The sequence below is a fragment of the Plecotus auritus genome (genome assembly GCF_963455305.1).
Source record: "Plecotus auritus genome assembly, chromosome: 4".
Taxonomy (NCBI): domain Eukaryota; kingdom Metazoa; phylum Chordata; class Mammalia; order Chiroptera; family Vespertilionidae; genus Plecotus; species Plecotus auritus.
The window spans coordinates 102,992,988-103,019,005 of NC_137775.1; the positions used below are offsets into that span (position 1 = coordinate 102,992,988).

General features: G+C 44.6%; 1 protein-coding gene across 3 annotated transcripts in view; it reads right to left on the reverse strand.

Moving 5' to 3' along the window:
- The window catches only part of LOC308246902 (ribonuclease P protein subunit p21-like), a 64,420-nt gene that overhangs the window by 33,243 nt on the left and 5,159 nt on the right, over positions 1-26,018 (reverse strand). The window contains exons 4-12 of one of the 3 annotated variants that reach the window (XM_080665235.1): positions 19,287-19,517; positions 17,850-17,872; positions 17,206-17,321; positions 16,280-16,464; positions 13,157-13,257; positions 12,992-13,074; positions 10,900-11,025; positions 10,616-10,762; positions 5,798-5,975 (exon numbers count right to left, since the gene is read on the reverse strand). In XM_080665235.1, the coding sequence (XP_080521361.1) occupies positions 10,665-10,762; positions 10,900-11,025; positions 12,992-13,074; positions 13,157-13,257; positions 16,280-16,464; positions 17,206-17,321; positions 17,850-17,872; positions 19,287-19,517 (963 nt within the window). In that variant the 3' untranslated portion in view covers positions 5,798-5,975; positions 10,616-10,664. Of the gene's footprint in view, positions 1-5,682; positions 5,976-10,615; positions 10,763-10,899; positions 11,026-12,991; positions 13,075-13,156; positions 13,258-13,329; positions 13,611-16,279; positions 16,465-17,205; positions 17,322-17,849; positions 17,873-19,286; positions 19,518-26,018 lie in introns of those variants that run through there. The other 2 variants (XM_080665233.1, XM_080665234.1) reach the window with 2 other exon arrangements.

Sequence of the window (26,018 nt, forward strand, 5' to 3'; positions counted from 1 at the left end):
CATCAACCTGGCTAACATGATTAGTCCTGCCCTGGTGATTCCTTGAAACTCCAGAAAAAGAGCTAAACAAAATGGAGACAACCAATTTACCAGATGCAGAGTTTAAAACACTGGTTATAAGGATGCTCAATGAACTTAGGGGAAGAGTAGGTAAACTTGGTGAGAACTTCAACTGCATAAAAAGGGCATGGAAACCATAAAGGAGAACCAGTCAGGAATGAAGACTAGAAGAAGTCTGCATGAAAATGGAGGCAGAAATTAGAATGATGCACTTGTGAGTCAAGAATACAAAGGATTTCTGGCTACCCTCAGAAGCCAGGAAGAAATAGGAGGGATTTTTTTCCATAGAGCCTTCAGAAGAAGCATGGCCGGGCTGACACCTTGATTTTCAACTTCCAGCTCCAGAAATGTGAAAGAATAAGTTCTCTTGTCAACCAGTTTATAGTACCTTGTTACAAAAGGCCTAGGAAACGAATACAGTCTGCTTCCACAGACCCATCTTCAAATCACTCAACCAAAGTCTAAATCCTATAATATGTATTTTCTAACACCCTCTACTGTGATACCCCACAGCTCCCTATGTGATGTGTTTTCCCTCACTACACTACACTACACTACACTAAATAATAAACCCAAGTTGTTTAACTTTAAAAAAAGAAATGAAGAATACATTGCAGGGAATCAACAGTAAAATAGATGAAGCAGAGGATCAAGTAAGAGACTGGGACGATAAGGAAGCAAGAAAACAACCAATCAGAACAGCAAAAAAAGAAAAAAGAATCCAAAAAAATAAGGATAGAATAAAGAGCCTCTGGGACAACTTCAAGCATACCAGCATTTGCATCATTGGGGTACCGTAAGAAGTGGAGAGTGAGGAATTGAAAATCTATGTGGAAATAATGACAGAAAACTTCCCTAACCTGGTAAAGGAAATAGACATACAAGTCTAGAAAGCAGAGAATCTCAAACAAGATAAATCCAAAGAGGCCTACACCAAGACACATTATAATTAAAACACAAAAGGTTAAAGACAAAGAGAGAAATTTAAAAGCAGCAAAAGAAAAACAGTTAGTTACTCACAAGGGAGCTCCCATAAGACTGTCAACTAATTTCTCAACAGAAACTTTGAAGGCCAGAAGGGCAAAAAAATATTCAAAGTGATGAAAACCAAGGACCTAGAATCAAGATTTTTCTACCCAGGAAAGGTATAATTTAGAATTGAAGCACATATAAAGAGCTTCTCAGACAAAACAAAACAAAACAAAAGCTAAAGGAATTCACCACCACCAAACCAGTATTACATGAAATGTTAGAAAGTCTTCTTTAAGAAGGAAAATAAGCAAAAATATGAATAATAAAATGGCAATAAGTATGTATCTATCAAAAGTTGAACCTAAAAAAAATAAACAAGCACAAGACAAATGGATTCATAGATATGGAGAACATTTTGATGGCTGCCAGATGGGAGAGGATTGAGGGGGATGAGTGAAAAAGGTGAATGTAATTGAAAAGTAAAAAATTATACCCCCCCCCCAAAAAAATACTAATGGCATTTTTCACAGAACTAGAACAAATAATCCTAAAATTTATATACAACCACAAAAAAAACTCAAATAGCCACAGCAATCTTGCCAAAGAAGAACAAAGTTGGAGATATCACACTACCTAATATCAAACTATATTACAAGGCCAAAAAAAAAAGCATGGTACTGGCATAAAAAACAGCCACATAAATTAATGGAACGGTATAGAGAGCCCATGCTTATCTAATCAATTAATCTATGACAAGGAAAGCAAGAATATACAGTGGGGTAAAGACAGTTTATTCAATAAATGGTGCTGGGGACAGATACATGCAAAAAAATGAACTAGACTATCTTCTTATACCATATACAAAAATAAAATACAAATGAATTAAAGTTTTAAATAAGAGACTGAAACCATAAACCTCCTAGAAGAAAACATGAGTAGACTCTGACATTACTCTAATATTAAAAAATTAAAAAAAATCTCGCCCTAGCCGGTTTGGCTCAGTGGATAGAGCGTCGGCCTGCGGGCTGAAGGGTCCCAGGTTCAATTCCGGTCAAGGGCATGTACCTGGGTTGTGGGCACATCCCCAGTGGGAGGTGTGCAGGAGGCAGCTGATCGATGTTTCTAACTATCTCTCTCCCTTCCTCCCTGTAAAAAATCAATAAAATATATATTTTTAAAAAAACCTCCTTGGACAAGAGAAATAGAAGAAAAAATAAACAAATGTGCCATGTCAACTAAAAGTTTTTTGCATAGCAAAGGAAACCATCAACAAAACAAAAAGACAACCTACCAACCAGAAGATGATATTAGTCAATGATAATCCACTAAGGTGTTAATATGCAAAATTTATAAAGATTTCTTTCAATTTAGCACCAAAAAAGCAAACAATTCAATTAAAAAATAGGCAGAGAACCTGAATAGACACTTGTCCAAAGAGGAGGTACACATGGCCAATAGACATATGAAAAGATGGTTAACTAATCATCAGGGAAATGTAAATTAAAACCACATTGAGATACCACTTCACACCTGTCAAAATGGTTAGCATCAATAAATCAACGAAGTGTTGGCAAGGATGTGGAGAAAGTGAACCCTCACGCACTGTTGGGGGGAATGCAAATTGCTGCAGTCACTATGGAAAACAGTATGGAGATTCCTCAAAAAATTAAATACTACTTATGACCCAGTAATTCCACTTCTGGGTATTTATCTGAAGAAATTCAAAACACTAACTTGAAAAGATATATGCACCCCTATGTTCACTGCAGCCTTATTTACAATAGCCAGGATATGAAAGCAACCCAAATGCCTATCAATGAACAATTGGATAAAGATGTGTACACATATACAAAGAAATATTACGTGGCCATAAAAAACGAAATCTTACAATTTGCAGCAACATGGAAGGACCTAGAGGGTATTTTGCTGAGTGAAATTAAGCCAGTCAGAGAAAGACAAATGTCATATGATGAATCTAAAAAACAAAATGCAATGCAACTTTGGTTCTCAAACTTAATTTGTTCTGGAAGGCTGAGAAGTGATTTGTTTGAAAAACTGAATCATTTCCCCCCATTATAAATTATGTAAATTAATTCATCCCAGACCCCCCCCAAATGATTCCATTTTAACCTTTCTTATATACAGAACATGTCTAATGTATTGTTTAGTCTATAAACAAACACTTCTTAAATTTATGGAACCACCCCCTACTACTCTTAAATGAATCACTTTCAGCACTTGTTCCAGGGGTGTTTTTCAGTTCAGCATGTGGCATCTTCAATTGTTCACATATTGTTGCCTCCAAAATGCTGTCACCTGCCAACTACATTTGGTTTATCCTACTCAACAACAGTCTTTCTACCTCTTCAATTGCCTGTGACCATTTTTTTTCGCACCTTTAGCAACATTAGCACTCTTGATGGCCTCTTTATGTTTTGAAATTGTGCTAATTATCCATTTTGCCAGCAACAAAAGCAAAAAACCCACAAGAATATTCACAGCATGAGTTCTTGAGATATAGACAACTGATTAGCATTCTTTCCTTTGTTTGTGGCCTGAGAGAGCTTTTTGTCAAGTTGCTGTATCAGCAGGAAAGGGCTGTCAGGTTGAGAACTGAAGATTTTGTTCAACAACTGAGACATTATTCCATGAACAACTTGGTTGAGAATCGAATTGTTTGAGATGAGAGATGTTCAAGAACTGAAGTTTAACTGTAAATTGAATCTGTTCCAGAACCCCAAATGATTCCGTTTTAACCTTTCTGACATACAGTACACGTCTAATGTACTATTTGTAAATAAATAAAAAACAAAAAGGAAATGTACAGTATAAAAGAAAATTTATATACGCACTAGAACTTACCTTTAATGCTGAGAGCTACTGATGACTGAATATGGAGGATGGGTGTTCTTCCATAAAAACGTCAGGTAGCTATTCTTCTGGGGTTCTTTCTCTTTCGTCTCTTTGCTCCACTAGAACTTGCTTCAGGCTCGCTGGGCCTCTGTCTCACTAAAAACCTACCCAGTGATTGTTTTTGCCTGCGGTTTAACACTTGCCTGAAGTGAAACACTGCACTGTCATTGAACAAGTTTATTGCTCGGTTTGCTACTTCTTTGTCAGGGTGATATTTCTCAATAAAACTTTGCATTTCTCCCCATTTCCCAAGCATTCCCTTGATTAGTGAAGTAGGAATGTCCTCCCTCCCCTCCTCTGAAGAGCACTCCTCAGCTGCCGGCTGTTGCTGCTCCCTCTGAAGGTCTTGGAGCTCCTCAGTGGTCAGCTCAGTGCTGTGGTCCTCCACCAACTCCTCCACATCCTCATCATCCACATCCAAGCCCATGGACTTGCCCAGAGACACAATATCCTCCACCACAGACACAGGCTCGTCCTCACAGGCCCTGTCAGCAACAGAGTTGGGCCACAGTTTCTTCCAGGCCACTTGCAAGGTCCTGGGGCACACTCCCCCCCACGCTTCATCTATGAGCCTCAAGCAAGTGAGGATGTTAAAATGTTCCTTCCAGAACTCGCTGAGGGTTAAATGCGTTTCAGAGGTCACCTCAAAACACCTCTGAAACAGCGCCTTTGTGTAGAGTTTCTTAAAGTTAGAGATGACCTGCTGGCCCATGGGCTGGATGAGAGGAGTTATGTGAGGTGGCAAGAACCTCACCGTGAGGAAGCTGTGCTCCTCCATCAGCTCGGCCTCCAAGCCTGGAGGGTGGGCAGGAGCCTCGTCCATGACAAGAAGTGCCCTGAGTGGCAGTTGTTTTTCCCAGAGGTATTTCTTCACACTTGGGGCAAACACTTCATGAACCCACTCAATAAAAAATTGCCTGGTTACCCAAGCTTTGCTGTTAGCCCTCCACATCACATTCCACTTGTTTTTCATGACATTATTTTTCCTGAAAACTCGTAGGTTTTCAGAATGGTAGACAAGTAGAGGCTTCAATTTAAAGTCCCCACTCGCATTCCCACACAATAGTAACGTCAGCCGGTCCTTTACTGGCTTGTGTCCTGGCAATGACTTCTCCTCCTGTGTGATGTAGGACCTCTTTGGCATTTTCTTCCAGAAGAGGCCTGTCTCATCACAATTGAACACTTGTTGGGGAACAAATCCCTCAGCCTCGACGAATTCTTGAAATTCTGTCACAAAATTATCAGCAGCTACTTTGTTAGTACTGTCAGACTCCCCATGCCTCACTACATGATGAATACCACTTCTTTTCTTAAATTTATCGAACCACCCCCTACTAGCCTTAAACGAACCACTTTGAGCACTCATTCCAGGGGTGTCTTTCAGAAGGTCAGTATGCAGCATCTTTGCTTTTTCGCATATCATTGCTTCCGAAATGCTATCACCAGCTAACTGTTTCTCATTTATCCAAATCAACAACAATTTTTCTACCTCTTCAATTGCCTGTGATCGTTGTTTTGTGAGCACTGTCACACCCTTAGCAACATCAGCTTTCTTGATGGCCTCTTTATGTTTTAAAATTGTGCTAATTGTCGATTTCGCCATGCCATACTTGGTAGCCAGATCAGACACACGAACACCTTTATCATAATTTGCAATTATTTCTTTTTTAAGCTCTATCGTTGTTCTCACAACTTTCCTTTTCACTTTGCTATCACTAATTTTCTTAGGACCCATGATGAGTTACTGTACGTATTTAATAATAAGCAGCAAAAAGGCAAAACACAAAAACATCCAGAGCACAATTTCCCAAGACGTTAACAGCATGAGGTTTAGTGGTAAAATGACTCATACTTGCGCATCCTCTCCTTTGTCACCTGAGAGATGCATGGCTCATCATACAGGGATCAGCATGAAAGGGCTGTTGGGTCGAGAACAGAAGTTTTGTTCAACACCTGAGACATTTTCCCGTGAACAACTTGGTCGAACCCGAATTGTTTGAGATGGGAGACGTTGGAGAACCGAGGTTTGACTGTAAACGAACAAAGAAAACAGAAAGACTCACAGATAGAACAAGCTGATGGTTGCCAGATGGGAGGAGGGATGGGTGAAAAAGGGGAAGGGATTAAAAAGTACAAACTGGCATTTATAGAATGGCCATAGGTATGTACAGAACAGCACAGGGAATATACTCAGTAATATTGTAATAACTATGTATGGTGCAAGGTGGGTATTAGACTTATTGGGAGGGTCACTTCATAAGTTATATGTCTGATCACTAATTGTACTTGAAGCTAATATAATATTGAATGTGAACTGTAATTGAAAAAAATATTTTAAAAGAGTGACCCTTTTATTTATTTTATTGTTTTCAGAGAGGGAGGTAAGGAACATCAATGATTAGAGAGAATCATTGATTGGCTGCTTCCTGCACACCCCCCACTGGAGATCAAGCCTACAACCCAAGCATGTGCCCTTGATTGTAATCGAACCTGGGACCCTTTAGTCTGCAGGCTGATGCTCTGTCCACTGAGCCAATCCAGCTAGTGCAAGAGTGATCCTTTTAAAATGTTAAGCCATCTTTCCTTGCTAAAATTTTCCAATGGCCTCTCAGTGAACTATTTCCTTATGATTGGCCACATTGACTACTCTCCACCTTGCTCACTCTGTTCCAGTCATATTGGCCTTTCAGACTCTGGAACCCCTTGGGCAGGCTCCCACTTCAGGACCTTTGTCCTTCCTGTTCCCTCTGCTCAGGTCCTCCCCAGATGTCTACATGGTAGATCCCTCACCTCCTTTTTTCAAACGTCACTCATTTTGGGTTCCTTCAAAGCAAACCCAGAGACAAATAATTTGGTGCAGGTAGTTTACCTGGAAGACTATTCCAGAAATTATTGTGGGAGAATGGAGAGTGAAACAAGGGAGAGAACTGTATCAAGCGCATGTGCAGCCATGACCAGTTGCTCAGTGGTTAGTCCATCAGCCCGCACACTGAAGGGTCACGGGTTCGATTTCTGGTCAAGAGCAGGTACCTGCGTTGCAGGTTCGATCCCCAGTCCCAGGTGGGGCTGTGTGTGGCAGCAACCAATTGATGTTTCTCTCTGCCCCTCCCTCTAAATATCAATGGGAAAAACATACTCAGGTGAGGATTAACAACACAAAAATAATTGAAAAAGGGCACATCTAAGCACCAGGGCTCAACCTTGCTGGTGACCCTGAGGGATTATGTAGAATATCCACCAACTTTCATCCCTCAGTTTGGGGTTGCTTGCATGGACATTATTTCCTGGCATGGTTGGCCTACCCTGCAAGGCTCCTGCTTTGACAATACCCCTGGGCAGAGACAGAGCTGTTGTCATGTATGTGAACTGGCCACACGAGGTAGCTTTCTCTGGGTTGTCTGAGGGGACACAGAAGCGGCACCTTGTTTGTCCTGGTCCCTCAGTGCTACTTACCTAGACTGCTCTATTCAAATCCGGGAGCCACACCTCACAGTTGCCTTACCTTTCTGGTTTTTTCACTGCGCACAACCCTTTATAACTTGACATACGTTGTTTTTTTGCTCATCTTCCCTCCCAACTTTGCTCACTCATGTGTATCCCAAGTCCTGAGCAATCTGCCACAGAGTAGGCCCTCTGAAAATATTGAATGAGTGCATCAAAAAGCTGAGAGAAACCCTGGCTTTTTGACATCTAGTGGGAAAACTAGATAACTTCATCGGCTAGCTTCCAGAGTTAGAAAAACTATTGTCAAAGTATCTCCTTTTACAAATATGGATTGTGGAGACAATAACTCAGATTCCTTGATGTCCAGGACCTGTCTTTTCTAATATATTTTGCTGATTCTTACTACTTCCAAAGTATTATGATTCCTACGTACTTTATTACAATGCCCTATAATACCCTTTAAAGGTGTCTTCACATATATTCTCATTTGCAGTAACTATGTGATATAGACAATACCAGAATTATTCCCTTTGTTAAAAATCTAAGTAATTTTCCAATTTCCTTTTGAATTCAGACAGATGGTTTTTCAGTCCTTTTCTCTCTTATACTCTCCCCTTGATAATACTAATAATACTCATTTTTACCAGTTTTTGTAAGTGCTAAATGTACCTACCTATGACTTGGGGAGTAAGTCTTGATTTCTATGGCATTTGGGAGGTCTCATTTCCTAGAAAAGATCTAGGTTTTCTTCTTTGTCCTCTTTAATTTTATTTAAAGAGTCTCAAAATGGCTCAAATTTTGAATTACTGAACTGTTTAGAAACACTGAAGAAAGCTGACTTGTGTATAACAGGGATTTCCTGTTATAGGAAATCCTTTTTTTTTTTTTTTGCATATATTGACAACTGTCACGTCATAATAAGCAAGCACGAAAAAGGACAGTTTTGGATGGAGGAAGAGGGCTGTGACCTCTTGTTAGGGAACTTTTTCCTGCCAGGGGCCATTTGGATATTTGTAACATCATTTGTGGGCCATACACATTACCATCTTAAAAATCAGCCTGCTATATTTGGTCAAACATTTAACTCACCCCTAATGCCTTGGCAGGGCCAGACCTCACCTGAGTTACAGGAACCTATACTGATACAAACATAAAACAGACCAACAAGCCAGACGCATAAGCGAACCACATTTCACTTTGACTGGGACCTGATTCCCATGTTCTCCCACGAGAGAGAACATGGGAATCATGGGAATCAATCACTTAATGGCTCAGTCATGAAAACAAAACTCAAAGCTCCCCCACTGCTATTCCACTGTGGGCATATGCAGTCATAATCACACTCAAAATAAACTTTGCCAAGAATCAGATTTAGTGTGTAAGAGCCAATGAGCTCAGAAATGAGACTGGTGGGTGCAGCCAAGGAAGGTCAGCTAAAGACGGAAAGGGCCCAGGCCTGCACTTTAGGCTCCATGTTTCTAATGTCTGCTACAGTTGGCCAAGTTGGCGTTAGCACCAGAAATCAACTGTGAAAGACTAACTCAGAGCATTCAGCTACTTGCATAGTTCAGTATTTCCATGTGAATAATTTTAAGTGGAGACTGAGTCAGGGACAAAGGCACAAGACAAGGCAGGTTGCCGCATCTGTGGTCCCCAGGGAACCAGTGGACCTCCCAGCATTCATGCCTTGGTGTTGAATCTGGGCTTGGCCATGTGACTTGCTTTGGTCAAGGGGACATTAATTAGCCAGCATGGAGAGCACAGAGGCTTGACAAAAGCACTTGGAGCTTGTCTTCTTGGAGAAAAGTCCACGCACCCTGGGACAGCCATGCTGTGCAGACATTAGCAAGGCCACCTGGAGGAGCAATGAGAGGTCCCACACATGTACAACGAAGTTTCTTGGATCTTCCAGACCAGGTACCGGCCACCAGCAAAATACAGTGGAGTAACTCCAAGTGGTGCTAGTTGGAAAAGACCCACCCATTTCATGAAATTAAAAAAAACCTCCCCCACTCCCCGCCAAAAAAAACACAACCCCAAAAAACTAAAGAAAAAAAAGAATCATCCAACCCAGCCAGCCCTCCGACAGCCTAGCCCACGGAAGCAGGGGAAATAATAAATCACTGTTGTTTTAAGTCACAACATGATGGAGTATTTTTTTTTTTTTTTAAAGAAAGCAAGAATTTGACTGCAGCAAAAATTACTTAGGACAAGAAAACAAGGACGGGCACAAAAGAAGCAACAGGAGAGCGTAGGCTGGGCTGCTCTGGTTCACTGGGAAGGCAGAGAAAAAGGAGCCTTGGGGACAGGGTCAGGGCGTTAACCAGGACAAGTGTCCACTGCTCCCTTGGTGCAAGTTTCATGAGGACCTCAGGGGTTAGGAATTACCTGCCTGTGAAGGAAGGAGAGGGGAAGGGATTGGCAGGGGCATGCTCCCTGGAGGGAGAGCACCAACAAGTGTTTTAATGAAGCTGTTGATTTTAATGCAGCAGTAAGTGCAGCACAGGATTTATACGAGAAAGGGAAGAAACTGCATTGTGGGAAGAGTAAATTTTGTTTGTATACTTTTGGGGCAGACTGATTAACTGGCACCTAGCACCGAGGTCAGGATGAAACTCTGTCCTTGAGCAAGTTCTCTAGGGTACTGGAGAAAACTATTTTTGTTGTTTACTAATTCTCAAGAAAACGTTGAGGGTTACTTACAGAGCATACTGTATAATGCTTGCAGTGTCCTTTTCATTATCACCTTTGACCTTGTTAATTCTGGTTTGTACAATTTCCCTTACTGGAATGTTAAAGAAGAAAATCCAGAGATTGGGAAAGACCAACGCTGGAGTGGGCCGAGAGGGTCTAAAGTCCCTCCCCCGACAGCTTTTCCCTTATTTAAAAACAGCATCCTGTGGCATCAGTAGTCTGTCCAGCCCATCAGTCAACAAGTCAGGGTTACCTAAATCTGGAATGCCCTAAGAAGGCTCAGGCCCTCACAGGCAACCCTAGGGCCCAAGTTCCACACTTGGCATTGCATTAAGAACCAGGTGCGAAGGGGCCCTGGAACTAGGGGCCTGGATATGTGAACTGCTTAGTGGGGCCAAGTGGTCTATGGAAATAGGACCTCCCTGAAAGGTGGGAGTAGGAAGGCAATAAAGACAAAGGAGAGGTTACCTGGCGACAGAGAAATACAGACAGAGGAAATGGAAGAGCTGAAATACTTACGTTACTGACTCACCAAAGTAAAACAGAATTAAACTTTATTTATCTGGAAGTCAGTGACTCCATCACTGGTAACTAGAGCTCTGGGGTTGTGCTTTCTCCTCAGCAAGGTGGGTTGGGGTGGGGCGGGCTGTGCTTGGCAAGGGCTGCGGTGGTCTCATATCTGGATAGATGAGAGTTTTCTAAGACTGTGGCACCTGTCACACCGACCCAGAACTCACCTGTGTGTCCTATTCAGCTCTCTGCCCCCAATCCATCCCTATCCCTGTGGGATATTCCACATTTTTGCCCACTTCTCACCTGATTGGCTCCCTAAATGGGCCTCAGGCAGGTCTCCCCAGAGAACATGTGCAGGATCATTGAGGAACCGCTGGCTGCGTTGGCATGTTAGGCAGGTCTGTACTGTCCACCGCTGTCCCTTGCAGCCTGGGGTGAAATTAGGAAAATGGAAGAGTGCCTGGGTTAGAAGAAAAGGGCTCTTGCACCCAGGTTTGTCTCCATTGTTTTCTAGTAGGAATTCCACCTGCTCCCCACTTTCAATGAAAATTTGATAGTGTGGGGTGGGGGGGGGGGCAATGGTAAGATATGTACACATATAATACCTTAATAAAAAAAAATTAAAAAAAAAAAACATTAAAAAAATAAAATGAACTAATTATGGTATAGTAAAAAAAAAAAAAAAAGAAAAAGAAAATTTGATAGTGAGTGCCCTGCATAAACTATCAATTTCTTTTTTTTTTAAATCCTCACCCAAGGATATTTTTTCCATTGATCTTTAAAGAGAGTGGAAGGGAGGGAGAAGGAGGAAAGAGAGACATTGACCAGTTGCCCCCTGCATGCACCCTGATGGGGGCCGGGGATCAAACCTGCAGCCAAGGTATGTGCCCTTGACTAGGAATGGAACCTGAGACCCTTCAGTCTACAGGCTGACGGTCCAATCACTGAGTCAAATTGCCCAGAGCTAAACTACCAATTTCTTGGTACTTTTTTTTTTAAGTCTTCACCAGAAAATTATTTTCTCCCATTGATTTTTAGAGAGAGTGGAAGGGAGGGGGAGAGACAGAGAGAGAGAAGCATCGATGTGAGAGAGACACCTCGATTGGATGCCTCCCACACGAGACCTGATAGGGGCCGGGATCGAACCTGCAGCCCTCCAGTCCGAGGTCTGACACTCTAATCACTGAGCTGAATGGGCTAGGGGCCTCGGTGCGCTTTAAGATAAAGTCCAAACCCCTTTACAAGACTCTAAAAGATCTGCCATTTCCTTCTCCAGCCTCACGTCTTGTGCACTTTAAACTCCAGCCTCCTAAACTCTTGCGTTTTTTGTTTTTGTTAAATCTCAGCCAAGGATATTTTTTGAGAGAGTGGAAGTGGGGGGGGGCATTTATGTGAGAAAGACCCATTTATTGGCTGTATCCTGCACCACCCCAACCTGGGGCTGGAACCTGCAACCCAGGTACATGCCCTTGACCGGACAAGAGGATTTTGACGCTCTAACCACTGAGCACACTAGCCAGAGTGCTCCTTTAATTGACAGCACGTGCCCCACAAGCTCTCCTCTCAGAGTCAACACCCATGCTGAGAATTTCCATCTCCTACTGCCTCTTCTTATGCATCTCATCACTACTGGCATAAGTCACAGCATTGTACTCCTCCAATTAAAGCATTTTCTTCACCAGCTACAAGAATTTTAAAAATATGCAATACCTGATTAGTCAGGGGCACTGACCTCTTTTCCCTTAGATTGTCAAATAAGGTAGCTCAGATACCAAAAAAGGCTGCGGGTCCCATTCCTGGTCAGGGCACCTGCCTAGGTCCCAGGTACCTTGACTGGGAGGTGCAGGAAGCAACTGATGCATGCTTCTCTCTCCCTACCGCTCTCTCAAATCAATAAACATATCCTAGGGCAAAAAACAACAGCCCACACAACAGTAGTCTGTTGTGAATGAATCAAAATTATACCTATTTCTTTTTGTCAGCAGAAAATAGTTTTTGGTGTGCTGCAGAATTTTAGTAATTAGTTTATGTGTGCCAAGAGATGAAAAAGGTTAAAAATCGCTGTGCTACACTATTTTAATTTTTCCTTTCTCAGTCTGTCCCATTAGACTGTACCTTCAATGAGAACAATGCATCTGGCACGATACTTGGCACACCTTGGAAAAATAAGCATTTGTTGCACGAATGGTGAGGACTCGTCCTCCACAATGCCAAGTAACTTCTATTCTTACGCACGGGCTACGCTGCCTCGTACTGCCCGAGCGGAGTTACGTCCGAGCTAGACAAAGCCGGTTCCCGCGGGCCCCTCGGCGAGCAGACACACCCGTCTACCGCGAGGCAGGGCCGCTCGCCCGCCGGCGCGCCCTCCTCCTCTCGCCTCCACAGGCGCACTCACGTCTCTGGCGCTGCGTGCAGGTCAGGCCTGGGATGAGGAGAGAAGAGCAGCCACGACAGAGGGTCCTCTTCACCGATGGGTCTCTGCGGGCAGAGGGGAGAGGGAGAAGGGGGGTTCGCGCGCCCGCTCCCCGCCCCTGCCCCCATCGGCCCGCTCCCGCCTCACCGGCGCAGGACAAGTCGCCTGGCCACGGTCCTCTCCGTGTGGCAGTAGAACCTCGCCAGCGCCTGGTTCTCGGGGTCCTGCGCGAGGACGCAGTGGGCGGCCTAGGGGAGATGCGGTCACACGGAGCCGGCGGCACCGGGCGCCCTGCCCGAGCGCACCTTACTCGGACTCACCTGATACAGGAAGCTGAGCCTCTGGAAAGCCTCGCGGTCCTTCAGCTGCCCCGCCATCCGGGCCCCGCGAACGCCCGAACAAGCTAGCCCGTAGGCCCCGCCCCTCAGATAGGTCCGCCCCGGCACCAGCGCAATGCCTCCTGGGAAATGTAGTTCCAGGCACGCGAGGCACCACCCTGCGGCCTCACAGATGCATCTGTTTGAATTGCATTCTAAGCCACGGTCTCTTTATGAGTCCTAGTCCGGGCTTCCTTCTGGTCTTCAAGTCCGTCACTAGCTATACTCGGTAGAGACGGGTGGAACAGGAGAGGATCTCAAACTGCTATACATTTTCAGGACAGAAGAGGGGTCTCTATGCAGCTAGGTTGGGGGGATGGTTCTGAGCAATTTATAGCCAGATAGACCTTCTGCACTACTCTTTGAAGCCAAAGGTGAGTGCCTGGAAGATGTACAGATAGAAGGAACAGAGGTTATACATTTAAAAAAACCACTGGTGCCAGTGGGAGTGAAATTGGAAAGGATCACAGGGTGGTGGAGGGGAGGAAAGGGTTCTGGCCCTCAGCACAATTCTTTTCCACTGAGCCACACACACACATCCTGTTACACAGTTCTAAATAGACACTAACTCCTAATCGTAGGTACTGGAGCACAGAGAGATGACAGCATCTCCTGCCCCTGAAACCACCCCCACCCCCAATATAGGCAGACATGGATCACAGTCCCTCCCTCTGACCTGTCTCCCATTTGTTCTGTTTGATCCCCCGTTTCACCTCTGCTTCATAGTTAATGACCAATTCCTGAGGTCAGAGTAGAGGGATGGAGGGGGAGAATGTGGATGAACCCCGAGACAGGGAGAGGGCAGCCTAAGTTACAGGAGGGTGGGGCCTCTCTCCCCTTTCAAACCCCATCAGGCTGGGTAACCAGGCCTCCAGCTCAGAGGAAGTAGCTAAAACCTCTTCACAAGTGTTTTACAAGTGTCCCCAGACTCAAATGAAAGGAGTATGCCTAAAATGTAGATGCCCAGGCCCACAGACCTTGATCAGTCACTCGGGATGAGCCCAGGAACATGCATTTCAACACCCAGTGATTCTGACACATTGGCAGTGGCAGCCATCAAATCACCACACAGCACAAAGATCACGTCAGTGGATCCTTTGTTCCATATTGTTTACCAACCAAAGCATCTTGCCACAAAGAACCACAGTCAAGGCACAAAGGTAAGAGGAGAGCCTGGACAGAGTCCTGTTGAGGTGGTTGGAGGAACTGAAATGCCCTCACTAACCTGCAGCTTGTCCCACCTTCTGTGAACCCCATTACCTGAGCAGCAGATGGTTCAAGTCGTTTCAATTTGGTTTGGCATGCATTGCTTTACCTTTTTTGACATGTACCCTACAGATTATTTTGGCCTAACATTAAATGACTTAACATTCTCTGATAGGGGAAATGGCAAACCGTGAGGGATGGCAGCAAACAAACAAAAGACTGGCTCTTGTGAACACCAGTTCCAGGCCAGATGCACGCAGGCACAAGGAAGTTGCCTATCTGGTCCTTCCCTACACACACCACCCTCTTCTACCCTTTCCTCGGGGCGAGGAAGACTCTATTCCCTCTCTCCCTTTCTGGCTTAGACACTTTATCCAGGTAAGAAAGCTGACAACTTGGGAGTAACTATTTAGTAACATTCCTTAAAGCAAGAGCTTTGGATAGAAATATTTTTCTCTTTCCTCCAATACTGGACTCTCTCCTTTCCAAGTTCCCTTGGGAAAGCAGTAAAAGGGCAGACTATCTTGCAGGATCTTTGGCAACTCATCCCTGAAGAGTAAGGTGACCAACTTCTTGGAGACGATCAACTCTAAGGAGGCAGGTAATAAGCCAGCTCTGCTGAAGGCTGACAGGAACCTGGGTTCTCCTCTTCCTCCTCCTCACCCTTTCCTCCCCACATTGCTACCTCTGGCCAATCCAACTCACAATTGGAACCTTACTCTGGGAATAGACGACCAAAGAAACCCCACTCTCCTTCATTAGTATCTAGGGATCTGTTCCTTTAGCCCCTTTCTTTCTAACCTCTTGATGCCCAATCTTTGCCCGCAAAAAAATCTTTGCTCTCATGGGTCCTCAACTCCTAGACCCATGAAAGCAACTGTCATTCATTTTTATTTCAGTCTAGAGGTTTACGTACCTCTATGCTCTTCCTCAAGAAACAACTATTCTGCGTTCAAGAGCCCCTAACAGGTGTACACGGGCTTGTTTCCTCCTCTGGTTTGAGTGTCATACCCTCCCACAGACGTTTTGCTTCTGGAAAAGCCCCTCCTCCCTTCCCAACCCGTCCTGTGCAATAGAGAGCCTGATGGGCTTCAGGGGAGTCCTTGGGAACCTACTCCCCACCTGACAGGAGGAGACATGGCTGTGCTCTCACCCGACCAGTCCTACCTACGCTTCCACATAAACCACTCTAGACACCGGGGCGCTTCTCCCAGGTGGCTCAGGACCGGAACAGGCAGACGCGAAGCTGCTCCAGCAGGTCACAGGAAGGAAGGCCCGTAGCTCTTGATCCTGCCTGGTCCCAGTGATCCCCCGGCCCTCCCTGTCACTCCCAATCTGTCGGGGGCCTGATGGTAAGTGGTGCAGCATTCTTCCTTCCAGCCCGGATGCCTGGGTAGAAGAGGGGCCATAGTTTCTCAGTAAAAGTATCAGTGAAGGTGTAGATATGGGAGCGGTCTGTGACATTGTAAAAAGACAGTGTGCCGGCCTCATAGTCTAGGAATATGCCCACCCGCTTGGGTTTCACCTTGATGTGCAAAGGAGTAAAAGGCGTGGTGGTGGCTGCATATTTGTCTCCGTTCCACAGTCGCACCCGCCAGTAGCCAGTCTCAGGCAGTGGGGTCAGCTCGCCCTTTCGGCTCACAGAGTCCCGACACACACCCACTGCCCAGTGGGTCTTGTCGCCCACCTCCACCTCCCAGTAGTGTCGGCCTGAGGTGAAGCCCTCAGTAGCCAGGACGCAAGGGTAGAAGGTGAAGCGCCTTGGTGTGTCAGGTAGGTCCCGGAGTCTTGTCTCCACAAACTTGACGCTCTTACGATCTTCCGACAGGACTAGGTTAGGATGAGCAGTCTCAGGGTCCAGGGTCACATCCGCTGGCGGGAGAAGCCAGAGTGGGGAGCTAGATGAGGACGGGAATAGCTCAACGCCCCTGCCTCAGTCTTCCAGCCTGCCTTACAGAGCCTGTTCCCTTAAAGGCCCCCAGAACACTGTGGTTTGGTAAACTTTCTCCATCCATGGTGTCACCTAAGGGAGGGGAGGGAATACTGCTTCACGTCTCACCTGGCCCTAAAAGGAGCAGGTGACTAACTCGCTCTTGCCTTTGCAAGGGCTGGTGGGTTAGGCTCCTCCTGCCTGGTGCTCCATCCACAGCCCCCGACATAATCATCATCTCACAGTGCAGAGAAGCACCAGGCACAGTTCAAGCGCCAGAAAGAACGGAAAGTGTATGTGAAGAAGGATACAGAGAAGACACCATCATCGGGTCTAGGGGTAGGGTGACCTGACACCCGTTTTCTTGGAACCGTCCTGGTTTATGACTATATTCTCTGAGTACAAATGAATGACATTCCCTTCACTCTCTAGAGTGGACCAATTTTAGCAAATTATTTAACCTTTCTGGGCCCTGTTCAGAAAAGCGTGGGCCTAAGATTAGATGACACTGAGGCTTTTCACTGCGAGTTCTGTGACTCAGAGTGACCGAAAGCCAGGTAAAGGGATGGGTGTGGGTGTGGGTGTGGGCGGGGAAGGTGACAGACAGGATAGCTGAAGCCCAGATAAAGACTTTCTGCTCTCTGCCAATTCCCTTTGCTATTTTCCTTTTGGGAACAACTCACCAATTAGCTGCTTAAGGATTTTCCTTAGGGCAAAGTACTGTCGGGGGAAACTGCTGAAGTTCCTTTCAAGCTGTATGGATACTGAAGTCACCTCCAAGGTCTTCACCTTTTCACATCTAGGAGGGGCAGGGAGATAGGGGAAGAAAGGGCAGGTCAGGGAAGCTCCATCCTCCCACTTTCTCCCTCCTCCCTGAGGACAAGCACTTGCGTATTGCTTTCTTTTGCCAATCTGTGGAGAGCCATATGGTCCCCTGGACAAATCCTTAAGAATAAGCCTCAGAACTTTCTGGAGATATTTGTTATATTTCATGCAAATGAGTAATTACCCTCCCCCCTCCAACCCTTTCCTTCTTCCATCTTGTTTGGACACAATTCCACATACAGGCACAGAAAGGATCTGGTTCTACATGATCTTGGTATCTTCCTTAACCAGGAAGTCCTGATGCTCAAAGGGCTACTATTCCCGATGATTTGCTCTCTAACTGGCTACTATTCCCGATGATTTGCTCTCTATTCATGGATGTAATAACCCTTTCCCATAGTCTACCCAGAAGCTGCATGCCTTTTCCATCTTATTCCCCCAACTCCTTACTGTACCGTAAGCCAAGATCTAACTCACTTAAAGAGTTGCAGGAATCACTTACTTTTCCAGGGTACTTTTGACATCCTAGAGGGAAGGAGAAAAGAAAGCAGTATTGGTCCTGGTAGTCAAGGGTCCTATAGACAAAAGGGTCCCCCTCCTCCCAAAAGTTCCAGATCTCTAAAATAGGAACAGGGCAAACGGAGGTTGCCATGCAAGAAGAGCTCCAGAGGGGTCTGAGTACATCTCGCCCAACTTCATCCTCACTTTCAACTTCTGGTCATCACGAAGCTTGGCAATTTATATTCCTTCCAAATGGGTTCTTGTATGTTTGTCTTTGCTCCTCAAGGACACTGGGAGCTCAATGCAGGGTGCAGGGATTGTGTCTGCTCTTCACTCTGTCCCCCAAGTACCAACCACAACACCTGTCTCCTTGAGGATTAGTACAGATAGCTCCAGACTGTGGTAGAGGAATAGGTCCTACTTCCCACTATGGGTTGGTATCCCCTGTTTGGTGTTGGTTAATAAACACTAACAACTGTGTGCCAATCCTGATTTGGGAATACTTGGGGTCCAGAAGACAAAGAAGACAAATCTCTGCCCCCAGGATTTCCCAGTTTAATGTGGAAGGCAGAACACACATACATGAAAGGACATGAGAATAAACACCAAGGAGTACATCAGCATGCAGAGCAATGTGCAACGGCGCCTCGCTGATTCCAATGCTGCTAGTCTGATCTCTATGGTAAGAAACATGTTTCCTACAGCCTTGCTAACACCATGCGTCTCCTTAAGAAAACAAATGATTTCAAACATTTTAGAGGTGTTTACATATCAAAAACAATGTATTTTTTACACATAATTTTAAGTGTCCTTCAAACTAGGTTTCTATTGTTTTTTTAAAAAATGTATGTTTTTATTGATTTTAGAGGAAGGGAAAGGGAGAGAGAGATAGAAACATCAATGTTGAGAGAGAAACATCAATCAGCTGCCTCCTGCATGCCTCCTAATGGGGACTGAGCCCATAACCTGGGCATGTGCCCTGACCGGGAATCGGTTCATGACCTCCTGGATCATAGGTCGATGTTCACCCACTGAGCTACACTGGCTGGGCTGTTCCTATTTGTTTTTAGCACTAGGTAAATCAAATTCTAGGACTTAAAAGTAATGGTAACTGCATTTACACACTTTTTAATGCATTTTTTTTTTTCTTTCACAAATTCAGACTAGATTTCCCTCCTTTCAAAAGAGTGGATTTTTTCTTTGGTACAAATTACTCACAATAATTGTTGACAAGACATAAGAACACAGAAATGATTAGAAGGAAATGGGAGAAATCAGAGGAGCCTTTCTGTAGAATAGACCCTCTGATTATGTCTAGAAGAAAGGACTGGGTTTAAAGAAGCATAGCAGAGGAGTGAGCATACTGGGCTGACAGAACCGCCTGTGCAAAGCTAGCCTGTGCCCGACCTGAGGGGCCACGCAGGAGCAAAGGTCGAACCTTAAGCATCTCGAAGCCCGACTGCAAGCACTTGCCCTCCACCTCAGCAGCCAGGTGGGCCAGCTCGCGGCGCCTGTCTCCTAGGTGAGCAGCATTTTCTCGGAGGCGCTGCAGAATGTCCTGTTCCTCCTCCTCCAGTCGTGACAGCAACAGCTGCTGCTCTTCATCCAGCCGCCTATGAAGCTCTTCAAATTCCTTCAGGATCTGCTGTCGGCGACTCTCCACTAGCCTCTGAGAAAAGAGGGACAGTGTTGCTTACTTAGCAGGGCCAGGGGGGCACAGCGTCTCCCTTTCCCCACCTGCCACGTGCATAAATTCCAGTGTCATTAAAAACAGTTTAACGGGACACTCATGTTTCTTTCCACTGTCATTTCCTTCTATAAAGAATGGCTCTATCCCACTGATGACTTGGGAGTGAAGACCAGTGGGAAGATAAAAATCAATGTTTATAAGTTTTAATTTTCTTAAATTACTTTAACTTCAAAAAAGCCATGCTTTTATGTTTTAGGAGAAATAATTCAAGACATAAGAACTCAATAATATAATGACAACCTATTTCAGACATAAGCCGTATCTGATGATAAAGCTCTAGCTACTGTAATTTGTTAAGAGAAGGAAAATACAACTCCAGCCAGTTTGGCTCAGCAGATAGAGCACGTTGACCTGCAGACTGAAGGCTCCTGGTTCGATTCCCATCAAGGGCCCCCAGCAGGGGCGTGCAGGAAGCAGCCAGCCAATCAATTATTTTTTCTCATCACTGATGTTTCTATCGCTCTCTCCCCATCCTTCCTCTCCGAAATAAAAATATATTTTAAAAAAAATAAAGAAAAGGAAAATACAAATACTGGCCAGTTAAGTGATATGACTGCCATCATTTGTATGTTACAAGATAGCTTACCTGATGAAAACATGATCAGATAGAATTAAGTGGAAAAGAATCAGTAAGGTTCTAGTAATGGGCTGTAACAAATACATAGATTTCAGGGCTGAACCTGAAATAGTTTCAAGTCATTTCTGAGACTTGATAGTTGCCATCCCAGGAGCAGGTTCCCAAATTTCTTAGTAAATGAGTTGCTTAAAATTTGAAACATGCTTTCTCTCAGCCAGCACATAGACTTGAAGCTTTCCCATTCCTGAAACTTGCTAATTAGGGTGCAAATACCAGCCACAGCCTTTCTGAGGGCTATCAGCAAGCACATCCCACCTCGTACTGCCACTGCAACAAGAAGTGCTCTCCCCAAAGAAGGCTTCTCCCAGTGTCATGTGGCTGGCATGTGGCTGGCGGGGAGGAATCACCCCAAGAGGGGAGCAACGTGAGAAGCAGAGACGGGACTGTGGAGGAGGAAGGGCTGGGACTGAAAGGAGGGCTGAGGGGTCTGGAGTGGCCTGGAGCCTGGGTGGCCAGGAGAGGCTGATGAGCTCCAGTGCCGGAGCAACCGCTGCTCCCATTTCACTGCTGCCCTCGCAGAACCACATGGAACAAAACACATTCCCACAACACATACCCTCACATAAAGCACAGCCTGGGTGTGTGTTCAGGGGCGATGAATGGGTGGAATTTAGAAGTCATAACTGTGATAAACAGGTAGCAAAATAGTTCTCCCTCATATAACCCCATAGTCCCTTCTCTTTTTTTCACTCTGTATTTGCAGTGCAGTGGTTCTTAAAGAGGGAGTGAAATGATATTTGGAAATATCATATTGAGATATCATGTCACCAAGAGCTAAGCTTCTTCTGATATTTGAGTCAACATGACTCACAATGGCCTCGGTCTGAATCTGCATTTGCGGCATTGTTGATGATAGGATAGACTGGCAGGTGCAAGGATAAAACTATACTGCTGTGTCTTTCAGGGCACTCATGTTTAAATATCACACAGCAGACTTCATTACACATTACTTTTCTTTTGTTGTATATTATACTATATTTGGACATGACAGTTTATTTTTAAAATTATGTAGATTATTTTATGAATAATTATTTCAGCATGGTTAATTACAAATTATTATTATTTTTTTAATCTTTATTGTTGAGATTATTACAGATGTCCCTCTTTTTTCCTCCACCCGGTTCCCACCTCACCCCAGGCCTTTGCCATCCTAACACATTAGTTTTAAAAGGTCATTGGGTCATTTTGGAGGGAAGGCAAGGGAGGGTGGTTGGGTGGGAGGTAATCAATCAAAGACCTTGTATGCATATATGCATAACCCATGGGCACAGACAGTGGTGCAGGCCTGGGGCAGGGGCCAGGGGTGGGTTGAAGGGGGTTGATGGGGGAAAAAGAGGGACATACGTAATACTTTCAACAATAAATATTTAAAAAATAAAATAAAATAAAAGGGCACGGGGTCTGATTCTGGAGGTGGAGATGAGGGAGGAGGAAGGAGAACTCAAATGGTCACTAAAGAAAGGTTGGGAGAGAAACCAAGATGGTGGCATAGGTAAACATCTAAACTGCTGCCTCACACAAAAATATCAAAACTATAACTAAAAGACAAAACGCACACTATCCAGAACCACAGGAAAGCTGGCTGAGTGGAAATTCTACAACTAGAAGAAAAGAGGAAAGCACATTGAGACTCAGAGGAGCTGCAAAAGGCTGAGGTACGGAGACTCGCACGTGGAGTGGATGGGCGGCTGTGTGCACAGGCGGCTGAGGGCGTGGCTGGCTTTCTAAAGCGAGAGGAAGAAGGAAGCTCCCGACTGCACTGAACTCCAGTCCCAGGTGAGACGCTGGGAAACCAGACTCATTGAGGGGAATCTGGACTGTCAGGAAAAGAGAAAGCACACTGAGACTTGGGAGCTGCGGAAGGCAGAGGTCAGGAGGCGCGTGCGCACAGAGAGGACTGACTGCTGAATGCCTGGGAGGCTGAGTGCGCGGCTGGCTTTCTAAAGCGGGAGGGAGAAGGAAGCTCCTGACTGTGCTGAACTCCAGTTCCAGGCAAGTTTCTGGGAACCCCGACTCATTTGGGGAGAAATTGGACTGTCTGGCAGCGGGCGAAACTCGAGGGCAGCTTTCTCTCAGAGGTGCTTGCAGCGATTACCAAGGGACACTGAGACCCAGGGGCCTCATCGGGCAGGGCTGACGGGAAACCAAGGCTGTCTGCTCCGCCCTGAAACTCCGCCCCATCCAAGCTAAGCACAGAGGCTTTTGCAATTTTGCAAGTCTTGTCTCATAAGAGTGTCTCCAGCACAGAAGTTCTCCCAGTGTAGACACAGCTGATCCTCACAGCCAATTGGCCTGGAGGTCAATTCCTCCCAGTGATACCAACAACAATCAAGACTTAACCAAAACAAGGCTGAGCACACAGTCCACAAAGGGGTGCACCAAGAGTGTCCACCTCAGGTAACTGGGGAGGCTGAGCCACTGTGCCCTAGAGGATACCTACCACACAAAGCTACTCTACCAACTCAGGGAAGCAGCCAAAATGCAGAGACAAAGAAACAGATCACAAATGAAAGAAATGGAGGAAAACAAACGACTGGATATAGAGTGCAAAACCACGGTTATAAGGTTTTTCAAGAATTTTCTAGAAAAGGCCAATAAATTTACCAAGACCCTTGAGGATATGAAAAAGGACCAACTAGAAATTAAACATACACTGACTGAAATAAAAAATATTATACAGAGACCTAATAGCAGACTAGAGGACTGCAAGAATCAAGTCAAAGAGCTGAAATACAAAGAAGCAAAAAACACTCAGCCAGAAAAGCAAAAAGCAAAAAGAATCCAAAAATATGTAGATAGTGTAAGGAGCCTCTGGGACAACCTCAAGCATACCAACATCCGAATTATGGGGGTGCCAGAAGAAGAGAAAGAGCAAGATACTGAAAACCTATTTGAAGAAATAATGACAGAAAACTTCCCCCACCTGGTGAAAGAAATAGACTTATAAGTCCAGGAAGCACACAGAACCCCAAACAAGAGGAATCCAAAGAGGACCACACCAAGACACATCATAATTAAAATGCCAAGAGCAAAAGACTAAGAGAGAATATTAAAAGCAGCAAGAGAAAAACAGTTAGTTACCTACAAGGGAGCACCCATACGATTGTCAGCTGATTTCTCAACAGAAACTATGCAGGCCAGACAGGAGTGGCAAGAAATATTCAAAGTGATGAATAGCAAGAACCTACAACCAAGATTACTCTACCCAGCAAAGCTATCATTCAGAATTGAAGGTCAGATAAAGAGCTTCACAGATAAGAAAAAGCTAAAGGAGTTCATCACCACCAAACCAGTATTATATGAAATGCTGAAAGGTATTCTTTAAGAAGAGGAAGAAGAAAAAGGTAAAGATAAAAATTATGAACAACAACTACATATCTATTAACAAGTGAATCTAAAAATCAAGTGAATAAAAAATCTGATGAACAGAATAAACTGGTGAATATAATAGAATCAGGGGCATAGAAAGGGAGTGGACTGACAATTCTCGGGGGGAAAGGGGTGTGGGAAGTGCGGGCAGAGACTGGACAAAAAGCGTACACCTATGAATGAGGACAGTGTGGGGGAGTTAAGGGCAGAGGGTGGGGTGGGAACCGGGTGGAGGGGAGCTATGGGGGGAAAAAGAGGAACAATTGTAATAATCTGAACAATAAAGATTTATTAATTTAAAAAAAAGAAAAGAAAAGAAAGGTTGATGCCCTGCCCAGTTTTCTCAGTGGTTAGTGTCGGCCCATGGACTGAAGGGTCGAGGGCATGTACCTTGGTTTAGGTTTAATCATGCAGTTTTGGGTTTGATTGTGCGGGGGCAACCAATCAATGTGTCTCTCTCACCTCACTGTTTCTCTCTCTCTCTCTCTCTCTCTCTCTCTCTCTCTCTCTCTCCTCTTCCCCCCACTCCTTCCCTTTCACTCTGTCTGAAAATCAATAGAAAAAATATCCTCGGGTGAGAATTAAAAAAAAAAGAAAGGATAGTTTCTGAAACCATTGAAATGGTAACTTACATTTGTAAAAACACCACAGTTCTGTTTATGTATTTAGAAGGTTTTAAAATTTTTATTCTCCTCTCAATCCTTTACCTTTAAGAAGAGGATCAACAGGAAGAGGGACGTTAATGACTGGGAAGAAGCTTCCTTTTCACCTATTTTAAGTTTCTCTGGAGCCTTTCAAAAGATCAAAGAACTTTTTAAAATATATATATTTTTATTGATTTCAGAGAGGATGGGAGAGAGAGATAGAAACGGAGATAATCACTAATTGGCTGCCTCCTGCATGCCCAGCTAGGGCAAGAAATTTTTTTTTAAAACCCACCTTTGCAATCAGAATTAGTTTAATTAAAAAAAATTTCAGCCCTGCTTGTGTGTTTAGTGGTTAGAGCATCATCGGCCCACACACTGAAGGGTCTCGAGTTCAATTCCCAGTCAAGGGCACATACCTGAGTTGCAGGTTCTATCTCTGACCCTGGTTGGGGCGCTTGCGAGAGGCAATCAATCCATGTGTCTCTCTTACATCGATGTTTCTCTCTCTCTCTCTCTCTCTCTCCTCCTCCCTCCCTCCCTTCCACTCTAAAAATCAATGGGAAAAATATCCTCAGGTAAGGATTAACAACAACAAAAATCAAATGCTTGCTTTGTTAAAATGTATAAAGGACAAAGGTAACAATACTTGCTTTCTGTTGAAATGTCATTGTTAAAGAAATTACTGTTTCTACTATTTTCAAATATGTTTAATTTCTGATGATACCAAAAGCTCATTATTTCTTCTGGCATCTGGAGGTCAAATTTCTATGTTATCCCCTCGTGAACTGGCACCTATGCTTTTTATACCATGTCATTATTTATTTTTCCTACTTGAGTGTAAGCTCAAGAAGAGCAGGGCTGTTTCTGCTCATCATTGTTTCCCAGTGTCAAAAACATGGTTTGACCTATACTGGGAGCTTAAGCAATATTTATTGATTCATGCAGAACTAGTATCCCTAGCTTTGCTACCAACTGGTAGTGTGATCTTGGACTAGACTTGGACTATCCAAATTGCTTCCACCTGTGAACTCGGGATGATAACAGCTACCTTACAAGGAATGGAGTTCCCGCTTGCCAAAGATGGCTTCGGGACTTCTGGCTTCTCTATGTTCCCCTTGTGCCAAGTCTAGTTGAATTCAGGATTCCAACCAGGGCAGAACCCTAAGACCTAATACAATTCTGTAAGCTTGGAATGTCATGAATACCTAATGAATTAATGTACAGAACTCAATAAATACTAGTTTCTACTGCTACTATTAATACTTATTCACTGACCATTAGAAGAAATAAGACAGAAACAAAAACACCATGCTACAAACATGGTGATGCTCTGAAAGATGCAGAAATATATGTAAGTGAGGAAAGCTAAGTGCTGAAGTGTCGGGAAAAGCTGCTAGAAAGTGGCTTTCCCGCTGCCTGAAGGACGGACAGGGTTCTACAGGCAGAGGATGGGAAGAGGAGAGCATCCCAGGAACATCCCCTGTCATTCCTGAGCTGCTGGAGTGAAGAGAATGTCATTGGACAGTTCTTCTGGGAGCGCTCGGTCAGTTCCTTCTCCCTTCCTCCCCAGTGAACCTCCCAAATTCTCCTCTCCTCAACCCCTCTAATAAAGTCCTACCTCTGCACACTCAGCAGAGCAGCCTCCTTCCCTGCTGTACACAGCAAGGAGAGCAACAGGCACGAACCCCCTGAACTCGCCAGATGTAAGACATTCTGCCTGTACTTTACCTCTTCCAGCCTCCTCCTCAATACTTAATTCATGACAAG